The sequence below is a fragment of the Zalophus californianus genome, chromosome 1 (assembly GCF_009762305.2).
Source record: "Zalophus californianus isolate mZalCal1 chromosome 1, mZalCal1.pri.v2, whole genome shotgun sequence".
Taxonomy (NCBI): Eukaryota; Metazoa; Chordata; class Mammalia; order Carnivora; family Otariidae; genus Zalophus; species Zalophus californianus.
The window spans coordinates 150,836,673-150,849,742 of NC_045595.1; the positions used below are offsets into that span (position 1 = coordinate 150,836,673).

Genomic DNA, 13,070 nt, shown 5'->3' on the forward strand with positions numbered 1-13,070 from the left:
TATGTTAACGGTGAGCATGACTGTGTCCCAATAAACCGTTTCACAAAAACAGGCATCAAGCCAGATTTATGCCATTGGCTGTAGTTTCCAACCTCTCATCTAGAACAATTCTGATAACTATTATCTTAACCAAGGTTCTGTAGAAAACAGCCAGAGGCTAGGCTTAGGTGCTAATGTTTCACTGAGAAGTGCAATCTCAGGGCTGTAATAACAAAGGAAAAGTGAAGTAAAGCAAAGAAGTAAAAGTAAGATGATATATTACCACACTAATCACTATTTCATAGGGAAAAGCAAAAGAGGCACAGCCAATCACTTAACAGGTGTATCTGTTTGGCCTTGCTGGATGTCTCTAACAGCTTATGTGAAAAACCCATAATTCAGAATAGCCTAACCATAGGGAGGAAGGAAAGGAGAATTTTATTTCTTGTCAATATTGGTCAAGGTTTTCTCTATGGTAAATTAACACCCCCTCACTTCAGAGTTGTATCATTTGACCCCTTTGGGAGACACTGAGGAAGCCAGATCTCATGCCTTTATAGTATGGCACATTATCTGAACCCAGAATTAAAGGGTGGAGCTTAGACTTGGCATAGCCAGTCAACTTAAGGAAATAGTACTGGATGAAGCTGATTAATCCTGCCAAAACTGAGATGAAGCAAACAGTTAAGAATTTGGGAGACAAACAAGGCTGAGAGAATTCAACAAGATGTATACAATACTATGTCCAATATAGGTACCTCTCAGTACAAGAGCACCCTCTTCAATTTGATATACTTATGCACAGTTTCTTTAGTAAATGTTATCTTAGAGGATGGTCTATTTTCTAATTCCTTTATACTATGCTGTTTTACTATAAACCTTAACATAAGTAATTTGTTCCTTCTTTCACTTCACCACCAAACCTCCATGAAAATTTGTCTTTTCCAAGTTGAATTTATACCAGAAATGTAAAATTTTTTTAAAATGAGAAAATCCATTAACATTTCAACAAATTAACAAATTAAGGAATAGTCATTTGTAGTGTAAGTATCTGAGAGTCAGCTTTTTGGATTGTAATATAAGTGCCTGACATTAAGCTTTTGATTGCTGAGGCATCCTCTTCAGACATCCATCTTGAATAAATACATTGTCAGCTACATTATTAGATAAAAAGCCAGGCTGCCCCACCCATAAGGTTCCCCTTTGACAATCTGATTGACAGCTTACTTTTGCCTTCCCATACTTTAATTCTGCTCTAATGTTTTAAATTCACAAATAAAGTGAACATGTGAAACCCTAGGCACCCCACTCTCAACCCCAATAAAAGCAGAACCCCAGGTCCATGTACTCTATCTCACTCTTTCTCTACCCATGACTTCACTGAGTGGCCCCAAACATGTTGTGTACCCTCTAAGGCTTGTGAATAATAAACTTTGTTTTTCAAAGTTCCCTGATGGTTGTTGCTGAGGTGCATCTTGGCCATTATAAGAACCAAGAGGCTGGTCAAACCACAACACTGGCTCTGAAAAAGGGAAATGTCTGTGGGGACTGGCCTCAGGCCCAACTGAGTGTCCCTACATATTTCTAGACCATAGCATCATTATCAATAGGCTAAGAATAGCATAAAACATATCTCAATACATGCAGAAAAGTATTCAATAAAATTCAACACTATAATTTAAAACTCTTAGAATATTGGAAATAGGTGGAAACTTTTTAACTTCATTAAAGCATTCAACAAACAACCTGTAGCAAACATCTTAATGTTGAAATCTTGGGAGATATTTTGTTTGCAGTTGGAAATAAAAGAAAGTTCCTATTAAAACCATTTATATTCAACACTGCACTGGATTCCTATCCAACAAAACAAATATATATATAAAAATATATAAATTTAGAAAGGAAGAAACAAAATTTGTCTACATTTTCTATACTTTTATACATAGACTATTCCAGATAATCCAAGGACACCTTTTAAAAACAGAACATTTGGTGATGCAAGGAATACAAAATAACAAAATCAGTATTTTATACACTAAAATTAATTAAAATTAAAATTTAAGAAAATTAATTCACAGGAGCAATAAAAACTATAAAGTACTTAGAATTAAGCTAACAAAAGATATGTAAGAATTTTGTGCAAAAAGTTGCAAAGCTATATAGAAAAAGGTAAGAAAACCAAAGGAAATATATCATGTTTATAGATGGAACACTAGTATCTTTAATGAAGTAAATTTTTTCTAATCAATATGCCCAAGTTTCAAAGAAAATTTCAGGAGGGATTTACATAGAACTTGATAAACTGATTCTAAAATGTATATAGTACTATAAATAATCAGAAAAAGCCATGATGGAGAAGGGAGAAGGGGCAGGCCTAACAGATAGCAAGATATTTTCTGCAATTTTTATTAGTTATTTCTAATAAAATGTAGTAAAAGTACAATAGTAAATAAATATATCAATGCAACAGAGGAAAATGTCCAGAAAAAGACCCATCCAAATATGAGAACTGATATATGAGTGAGATGTTCTTATACATTACTGGTAACTGAAATGACTATTCAATAAATGAATTATTTATATGTAAAAATATAAGTATCCCTTATCTCAAACCAACACAAAATAAATTTTATTTAGGTTAAAATCTAATTGTGAAGTGGAAAGCCTTAAAACTGATATTTTTTAAAAAAAGGATTATATTTTACCTCAGGAAGAAATGATTTACTGAATAAGAAACAAAATGCAAGAATCAAATGAAAAGACTGATAAAGTTGAATAAAAAACTCCTATGTGTCAAAAGGCTATTGATGGAAAAACTAGTCTACAAGTAGTCAAATGATTTATTCAAGATTATATGCTAATAAGTAGTAGAGCCACAATTCAAACATAGTCTTCTGACTCTAATACTAATTTATTTTGCATTCCTTTTAATTTTTAATTACATAATTAACACATTATATTCTTTCATAAAAATTTGAACACAAAGAAAATAATACCTTTGATCACTTTCCCCAGTTCCAATTTCCAGTATCCTCCCCAGATTTGTACATATACTTTTAGGACTTTTTTCTTGGGTATTTGTATATATAATAAAAATACAAATGCATTTTCAAGTGATTTTATAGTGTACTTATTGTTCTGCAACTTTTCTTTTAAAAATCATGGCTTAAAGAACTTTCCATATCAGTACAGCATTCTACAGTGTGAATATATTAGCACTCATTTATTCAATTTTCTATTAATTGAATTTTAGGCTGTTTTCAGTATTTTGCCCCTTGGTCATATAAATAGGATAGACATCTGAAATGAATTTTCTAAATCATAATGAATATATGTTTTAAATGGTGATAATGCCAAATTGCTTATACTGGTATATATACCTACTACTACTGTATCTAGATATCCATTTCTCAATTATTAATATTTTCCATTCCTGATGTTATTAATATTTTTAATATTTTGCCAGTCTGATGTGGAAAATATGGGATAATGCATTTCCCTGGTAATTATTAGTGAGGCCATTTCCTCCTCTCAGCAGCCAACTCTGCTCTCTAGAGGTAAGAGGCAACCACATTTTCAACTCTTATAATTGTCTTTTCTAGTAGACCTACTCCTGTATTTCTAAATATGTTTATATTGCCATTTCTTGATGTATTAATTAGATGTTATCTATTGATTTCCTATTAAGAGAGATGAGGATTTAGTACAAGTTCCTATATATTTTGCATGTTTATTATTTGCCTACTATATATGTAAGCAAATATCTTGTCTGTCTCTTATCATGATTGTCTTATGGTATATTCCTTAAAGCTTTTAGGTTTTATGTCTTGCCCAAGGATGTCCCTACTTCACAGTAAAAACCCATTTCCTATAGTTTCTTCTAAAACATTCTGAGTTGTGGTTTTAACATTTTCTCCATCTGGAATTTATTTCTGTGAATGGTGTAAGGTAGATTACTCTTTTTTTCAAAATGGTTAGCCAATTGTTCAACACCATTTATTCAATAGTTTATTATGTCCTAAAACATCTTCTCTAAAATATCCAAAAATTGCATCAAATGTCTGAACCATTTCTGGAATATCCATTTAGATCTATTGGTCATTTTGTATCCCCTTGTTCCAATATCACAATGTACTACATTTCTTTTTAACGATAGCTAAATTATGGAAAGAACCCAAATGTCCATCGACTGGTGAATGAATAAAGATTACACACACACACACACACACACACACACACAATGGAATATTACTCAGCCAAGGAAAGAATGAGATCTTGCCATTTGCAATGACATGGATGAAACTAGAGAGTATTATAAGTGAAATGTCAGTCAGAGAAAGACAAATACTATATGATTTCACTCACATGTGGAATTTAAGAAACAAAACAGATGAACAGAGGGGGAAAAAAAAGAGAGGAACACCAGAAAACAGATTCTTAACTATAGAGAACAAACTAAGGGTTATTAGAAGGGAGGTGGGTGGGGAATGGGTTAAATGGGTGATGGGTACTAAGGAGGGCACTTGCTGTGATAAGTACTGGGTGTTGTATGTAAGTGATGAATTATTAAATACTATACCTGAAACTAATATTACACTGTTAACTGGAATTTAAATAAAAACTTGAAGAAAAAAATAATAAAATAAAAAATGTCTTAAAACATTTTCCTTTTTCAAAATTTATAGTTACTAATTTTATTTTTCTTTTTTTATATACAGCTTATATTACTTTCAGGTGTACAATATGTATAATTAAACAATTCTATACATTATTCAGTGCTCAAGATAAGTGTGTTCTTGATCCCATTTATCTATTTCACCCCTCTCCCTAACCTCCTCCTCTCTGGCAACAAGAGATTTGTTCTCTATAATCAAGAGTCTGGTTTTTTGCTTGTCTCTTTTTCTCTTTGTTCATTTGTTTTGTTTCTTAAATTCCACATATAAGTGAAACCATATGGTATCTGTCTTTCTCTTATTTCACCCTCCAGATCCATCCATATTGTTGCAAATGACAAGATCTCATTCTTTTTTTATGGATGGGCAATATTCCATTGTGTATATATACCACATCTTCTTTATCCAGTCATCTGTGGATGGAAACATGGGTTGCTACCATATATTGGCTATTGTAAATAATGCTGCAATAAACACAGGGGTGCATATATCTTTTCAAATGGGAGTTTTTGGTTTTTGGATAAATATCCAATAGTGTAATTACTAGATCATATGGTATTTCCATTTTTGATTTTTTGAGGAGCTTCTATACTGTTTTTCACAGGGGCTGTATCGATATGCATTCCCACCAACAGTTCATAAAGCTGGAGGCATCATAATCCCAGAATTCAAGATACACTATGAAGCTGTAGTAAAACAGTATGATACTGGCACAAGAACAGACACATAGATCAATAAACAGAATAGAGTCCAGAAATAAACCCATGTTTACATGGTCAATTAATCTATGATAAAGGAGGCAATAATACACAGTGGTGAAAAGACAGTTTCTTCAACAAATGGTGCTGGGAAAACTAATTTGCCTGTCATCCTTGCCCGGGGGCCATGCTAATTTTCTCTGTGTCATTCCAATTTTAGTATATGTGCTGCCAAAGCAAGTGCTGGGAAAACTAAATGGCTACATGCAAAAGAATGAAACTGGACCACTTTCTTACACTATACACAAAAATAAACTCAAAATGGACTAAAGACCTAAATGTTGAGACCTGAAACCATAAAACTCTTAGAAGAAAACAGTCAGTAATTTCTTTGACATCAGCTGTAGAAATATGTTTCTAGATATGTCTCTTCAGGCAAGGAAAACAAAAGCAAAATTAAGCTATTGATACTACACAAAAATAAAAAGCTTTTGTACAAAGGCACCTGGGTGGCTCAGTCCATTAAAGTTTCCTTCAGCTGAGGTCATGATCTCATGGGTCTTGGGATCCAGCCAGGGTGGGGCTCTGCACTCATTGGTGAGTCTGCTTAAAAGATTCTCTCCCTCCGCCCCTCCTTCCCACTCACACTCATGTTCCCTCTCTCTAAAATAAATAAGTAAATCCTTTTTTTTTTTTAAAGATTTTATTTATTTGAGAGAGAGAAACAGAGAGCTCGAGCAGGGAGGGGTAGAGGGAGAAGCAGACTCCCCCCTGAGCAGGGAGCCTGACGACATGGGGCTCCATCCCAGGATCCTGGGATTATGACCTGAGCGGAAGGCAGATGCTTAACAGACTGAGCCACCCAGGCGCCCCATAAATAAATAAATCTTAAAAAAAAAAAGCTTTTGTAAGGTGAAGAAAAACATTAACAAAACAAAAAGGCTACCTGCTGAAGATATTTGCAAATGATATATCCAATAATGGGTTAATATCCAAAATATATTAAGAACTGATACACCACCAAAAAAACCCCACAAATAATCCAATTTAAAAATGGGCAGAAGGGCGCCTGGGTGGCTCAGTTGGTTAAGCAACTGCCTTCGGCTCAGGTCATGATCCTGGAGTCCCGGGATCGAGTCCCACATCGGGCTCCCTGCTCAGCAGGGAGTCTGCTTCTCCCTCTGACCCTCCCCCCTCTCATGTGCTTTCTCTCTCATTCTCTCTCTCTCTCAAATAAATAAATAAAATCTTTAAAAAAAAAAAAATAAAAAATAAAAAAAAATAAAAAAAAAAAAATAAAAAAAAAAAATAAAAATGGGCAGAAGACATGAATAGACATTTTTTCCAAAGAAGACATACAGATGAAACACACATGAAAAGATGCTCAACATCACTCATAATCAGGGAAATGCAAATCAAAACCACAATGAGATGTCACATTACACCTGTCAAAATGGTTAAAATCAAAAACACAAGAAACAACAAGTGTTGGTGAGGATGTGGAGAAAACATTTTCTTTTTCTTAAGAATTTTATTTTTTTAAAGATTTTATTTATTTATTCATGAAAGACAGAGAGAGAGAGACATAGAGGCAGAGAGAGAAGCAGCTCTCCAAGGAGTAGGAAGCCCGATTCTGGACCTGATCCCAGGACTCTGGGATCATGACCTGAGCCAAAGGCAGATGCTTAACTGAGCCACCCAGGTGCCCTTTTCTTAAGAATTTTAGAAATATTTCTTTAAAAATAAGTAAATTCTGATGACACCTGATTGGAATAACACTGTATTTATGGATCAATTTGAAGAAATCCAGTTTTCTTTCTATTACCATTAGGCAGACTTGACTTTCAGGCTCAATATTTATTAGGCAAATTCAGTTTTTATCATTTAAAAATAAAGAAGCAAACCTATACTAACTAATTTACTCAGGTGTTTTCTATGGTACTTAGCTAAAAAATAAATTCTTGAAGAGGCCATATTTATGATGAAAGTGATACTTTAGATCTTTTAATATTATCAACTTTGTTTCCTTATCATCAAAAGAAAAATGAATAAGGATTATTTCTGTAACCTCAGAACATTTTCTATATAATTACCTATTTATAAAATCAAAATTGGCTAATTTATGATTATTTAGTATTGGCCGTTTATCATTACCAAAACTGAATAGCAGAAGCCAATGATTAATGATATTGATAAACATACTGTTAAGTTCCAGCATAGAATATTTGAAAATTCAAGTTGTTCCACATATTCCATAACTTCCTCAAAATTCTAGAATTAAATACCAACTTTAGCTCTAGGTAAAAATAAAGACTTAATTTGGGACCATTATTAGTGTGAATAATTCATTTATTCATTATTTGCTCATTCATTCATTCAACATTATAATTTTAGAAAACAATGAATGCTCTGAACTGTGCTACAAGTTAGGTACAAAATAATAGTAAGAAACACCTTCATTCAAGAATGAGGAAAATAAATGCAAGAATAATGGTATTTGTAATACTCACTTTCCCTTCGTCTCTTGGGCTATCACTTAAATGTACAACTGGACCTGGATGAGTCTTTGTGGATCTGTTAAATCAATTCAAAATAGTAATTAAAAAATAGTAATTAAAAAATAAAAATTAAAACACCTTACCATTATAGACTGGAACAAAGAAGTTACTCTGGAATACACTCCCAATATTCTCAGGTTTAAACATAGATTCATTTGAGTTTTGGTTGTTTTTCTTTAAGACTACTTTTCTTTCTCTTATTAACTCTATTAAAGGAGGTGTAATTTTTTTTTTAAATCAGGTTTAAGAGCATAGATCCACATAACAACAGGATTCTTCATTTCTATAGCATAAAAATTATATACTTGGGAGACAATATTAATAATGAAAGTGATGCTTTAGATCTTTCATGTTATCAACTTTGTTTCTTCATTATCAAAGAAAAATAATGAATAGTCAAGATGAATTATGTCTTTTCATCAAATTATGAATTTATGAATTGGTATTTATATGTTTGTTGCCAGATCTAAGCCTCTGAAAATTTGAAATTGAACTTATACAGACAAAGAAAACTTACACGGCCACAAAGCTAATGCTATAAGGCTGTTTCAGCCAAATTGCAAAGTACATAACTGACTTACAACTTCCTTTGACATAAAACCTCTGATTTTGCTCCTAAGAAAAGTATAATAGCTCCTTTGATTTACAAAGAAATTCTGTCTAGTGATAGCCAGCTTACAGAAAACTGACAAACTGGGGAAACCTAGTTTGCTGGTTATGTCTCATTTATTTGGTTATCCAGGGTACTCAATAACAGCTAACTATGTGTCTAAGTGCATATTATTAAAAAGACCTGTGCTCTGTAAATCTGACTTTAAAAATATTCTACTCTGTTATCTGGCATGTTTCTTTTATATTTCCTACTTTGACATATCATTGTTGAATATGATTATGTCATGTTTAAATACAATATGACCTGATATGACTATAGATTTATTATTGCTCATTTTCTACATCTTTTCTTCAACAGTCTAATTATGCCAGATTAATCCTATTATGATTATATTGACATAGTTTTAATTTATTTCTTTTTTAAATATAATTTATTTCTTATGCATACATGAAAACCATCAAAGATTCTTCACAAAATAGTAAAGAAGAATAAATTTTAAAACTTTCTGGGATCAGATAAAAGTGACAAATTAACTCCAGGTTTCCCAGATACTGACTCCCCACCGTGACTCAGAGGAATAAATACAGACTTATTAGATATTTTGTTATCGGTTTTATCCTAAATTTTCTTATCTAAAAATGGAGATAGTAGTACTGATCTTACTGAGTAATTACAAGGATTAGAATATTCATATATAGCACCTAATATAATGCCAAAACATAGTAAGTACTCAATGCATAGTATGTATTATGACTGCTGTAATCACTGTAATAATTGGAAAGTAGAGTTATTATCTGCATTCTAAATGCAATGTTTTATTAGAGTAAGGTGCCTCTCATAGGGAACAGTGTCCTTCAATTATCCTTTGAAAACTAATAATATCCAATAACCTACAAATTCCTGTTTCTTGGGTATGATTAGAACAACAAATACCAAAGTGTACTCCATGATAAACTAATGAATATATAAGGTATTCCACATAAAGAGTGTTCCATATCAAAAAAGTTTGGGAAACCCTGAATTAAACAAAGTTAAATATTTTTTTTCTTCTACAAAGCTTCTTAGAGCCATAATATGCAAGTGAGTACTGAAATCTTCAATATTTTCCCAAAGTACTAGCCCATAGAATTATTTCTCATTGACCATATTAAGGGAATCACTGAAATATACTTTGAGAAACACTAGTTAGACCATATGCAAAACTCTTCCATTTAGATTCTCAGAGTTTGTAAAACACTCAAGTTCAGAAAATAATTTAGCATTAAACTTCAGTTATTTGTATTGACTTTTTCAGACTATAGAAGATATATTATTTGTTGTAAAAAAAATTCCAAACTTAGAAGATACTAATAGTCAAAAGAAAAAAAAATCTCTCATATTATTTTACTGCCTGAATATAATGACTACTAACATTTTGATACATTTTTTCTGACTTTCCCCCTGACATTATACTTCCAAAAACCACCAAGCATTCCTTGAAAGGCTTATGGCCATTAAAAATTGACTTAAAAAATAAAAATTTGTGTACACTCTGGTGTGTTGGTGTACACTCTGGATTCTGTAATTCCTACAAAATTTACTTTAGTAATTTAAGTAATTTAAAGTTTAGTAATTTAAAGTAATTAAACTTAAAATCATATAATATCCATCTAAATAACGCCCAATAATTCTTCTAGTTATCCCTATTTATCTCTCTTCCTCTCATTTACCATGATGGCTTCTTTAGTTTCTTTTATGGGCCTTCTTTCTCTTCCTATATCTTAAATATTGATATTCCTTTGTATTCTATCCTGGTCTGTCATCTATTCTCACATAATATATGGTCATGAATTCAAGAGCACACAGGAGCCAGGCAGGTATTGCAAATGAAGCAAACAGGCTGAATGAGAACTGTACCAAACTGGATAGTACATTATCCACCTACAGAAGGAAAGTTGTTACTCAGTTCCAGCTGATTACTGACTGCGATGCGGGAATACCGAACCAGAATTGTCTCATTATGAATTTTCATGAAAATCTGGAAATCCAAATTTTTATTTCTACTCTACCAATTTTCAAATATTAGAACTCAGAACATATTTAAATACTCGGATAGCCAAACAAAACAGATATCTGTGAGTCAGAATTGGTTGACCGTCTGCTAGGTTGCTACCTGTTTTCTATACACTCTTCATGCGCAATCTCATCTTTTCAATGACCATAAATTCTTTTTTCTTAACTGTTCAAATTCTTATACTTTTTCTTTCTTTTATTTATTTTTTATTATGTTATGTTAATCATCATACTCTATCTCATTATCTTCAGATCCATATATCTCACTTCCTACCATTTTCCCATACCAATTCCATTTGAATGTCTTATAAACAATATAACTCAAACTACCTAAAATTGAGTTCATTATTTTTTTCTCAACCTGCTCAATCTCCTGCTTTCTTTCACTAAATGACACCCTTATCTACTTAGTTGCTCAAGCCTAACACCTGGGGGTCACTCTTCTTTTTTTTTTTTTTTTGGAAAGATTTTATTTATTTGACAGAAAGAGACACAGCGAGAGGGAACGCAAGCAGGGGGAGTGGGAGAGGGAGAAGCAGGCTTCCCATGGAGCAGGGAGCCCGATGCGGGGCTCGATCCCAGGACCCTGGGATCATAACCTGAGCCGAAGGCAGACGCTTAACGACTGAGCCACCCAGGTGCCCCCACTCTTAATTCTTCTCTATTGTTATATCTTCCCATAATACCCAAGTCTTGCCTCTTCTATCTTCTATGTATTTAATTATGTCAGCTTATCTCCACTCCTAAATCAATGATAATGTTTACCAAGAATACAGTCTTCTCTCTTTAATCATTTCTCTATACCTGCCTTCAGAGTAGTCTTCCTAAATGCAAATTTGATCAAGTCAATTCTCTGCTTAAAACCCTTCAAAATCCAGCTCCTGGCCTTTAAGTCCAAACTTCTCAAACTGGCCTACAAGGCCTTTCATATTATATACCCTGATTACCTCTCCTCAACCTTTATCTTTTATCATATTCTCTTTCAGGTATTCCAACCAACTAAACTACTTAAAATTCCTGTGCAGGGAACAAAAACTCTCTCACATTCCATTCTTTAAATCTTCTATCCCCTCTTCTTAGAACACCCCCACCCCTCTCTCCCAAGTCTTCCCTCAACTAACTAAAATTCTCATGCTCCGTATCCCAACTTAGATGTAATTTCCTTCACAGATACTTCTCTGAGACCACACGTTAGGTGTCCTTCTTATGGAATTGCCACATTTTATTTCTAATATTTTATAATTGCCTTTTTAATTAATCTCATTAGACTGAAAGCCCCAAGAGGACAGTAACTGTGTCTTCCCAGTTCATAGTTGTTTCTAGTATCTAGCATACCATAGAGCACAATAAATATGTTTGAGTGATTGTTATACACAAGTCTTACACTTATGATTTAATAATCAATTTCATGCTCAAACATTAGTCATATGTAGAAAAAATAGGTTACATTTTTTAAAAAGCTAGGGCTGCCCTGCAGAAACATCTATTTCTATAGTATAATCTGGAATATATTTTCCCATAGAAAAAAAATTTTAATGTCCGTTTAGTTCTATGCTACTATTTTATGAGGTGTTCTACAAACACCACTGTTTCTAAGGAAAATGTGTTCCAGTTTCCAAATAATCAATATATATACTTTGGGAACACAAACTATAATTATGAGAACTGCCTAAAGTTATAATTAAGAGACTTCACTAATATTAGAAACAAAATGAAAAATAACATTGAATAAAAAGTATTTTAAGTAGGAACTTAAATCGAAATAATTTCACGTATCTCTTAAAGACAATTCGGCATTTGCCATACTTAGAAAATGTATTGTTAAAATCTGTGTGTAAAATTCTATTAACGAAATGACTCTTTTAAACAAATATTTTATTACTGTCCCATACACTTGACACATATTAACAGGAAGTGGCATGCATTTTCTAATGTATCTCAATAGGTAGAGAACAATTAAAAGACAGTTCTAGGAGACTGGCAGTTGGCATTTAAAATTATATAGATCACAATGGATCTATAATTCCATGTAATACACTTTTGGAAAACTGGTCTAAGTAAACCAAGAAACATTCAGGAGATGATATTGTCTAATAATAATTTCTAGAGGATATTTCAGGACATTTTCAGAGGCATGTACAACTCTCTAACAGATCAGATTTATATAAATGGTAGTTTCTATTCTTATGCTATATCAAATGTGTAAGATCATAATATGAAAAATAAAAGTGCTTTATTTTACTTTAGTTTCTCTTAATTTTACCCTCCTTTTTAGTTTTTAAATTCATCATTAATCCTGAAATCATAAAGTTTAGACTATATAAATACATAGAGATAAAAGTATAGGTCACTAATTCAGGTAGTATTAATTTAAACTATGAAAAGTATTTGTTAAGTATATGAATATGGAAACAAAATAGCAAAAGTGGTGAAATACTGGATCTATTTAGATAATGAACTTCTTAATTAGCAGCATTCAACTGAAAACAAATAATAC

At 32.5% G+C, this 13,070-nt stretch overlaps 1 protein-coding gene and 1 non-coding gene across 2 annotated transcripts in view; both read right to left on the bottom strand.

The window, feature by feature from the left end:
• The window catches only part of STXBP5L (syntaxin binding protein 5 like), a 406,674-nt gene that overhangs the window by 219,676 nt on the left and 173,928 nt on the right, over positions 1 to 13,070 (bottom strand). Inside the window, exon 7 of the mRNA XM_027586273.2 lies at positions 7,861 to 7,924. Coding sequence (XP_027442074.1) covers positions 7,861 to 7,924 — 64 coding nt within the window. The remainder of the gene's footprint in view (positions 1 to 7,860; positions 7,925 to 13,070) is intronic.
• On the bottom strand, positions 5,488 to 5,590 carry LOC113919057. Its single transcript, XR_003518796.1, has one exon. It is a non-coding gene; the product is annotated as a U6 spliceosomal RNA (small nuclear RNA).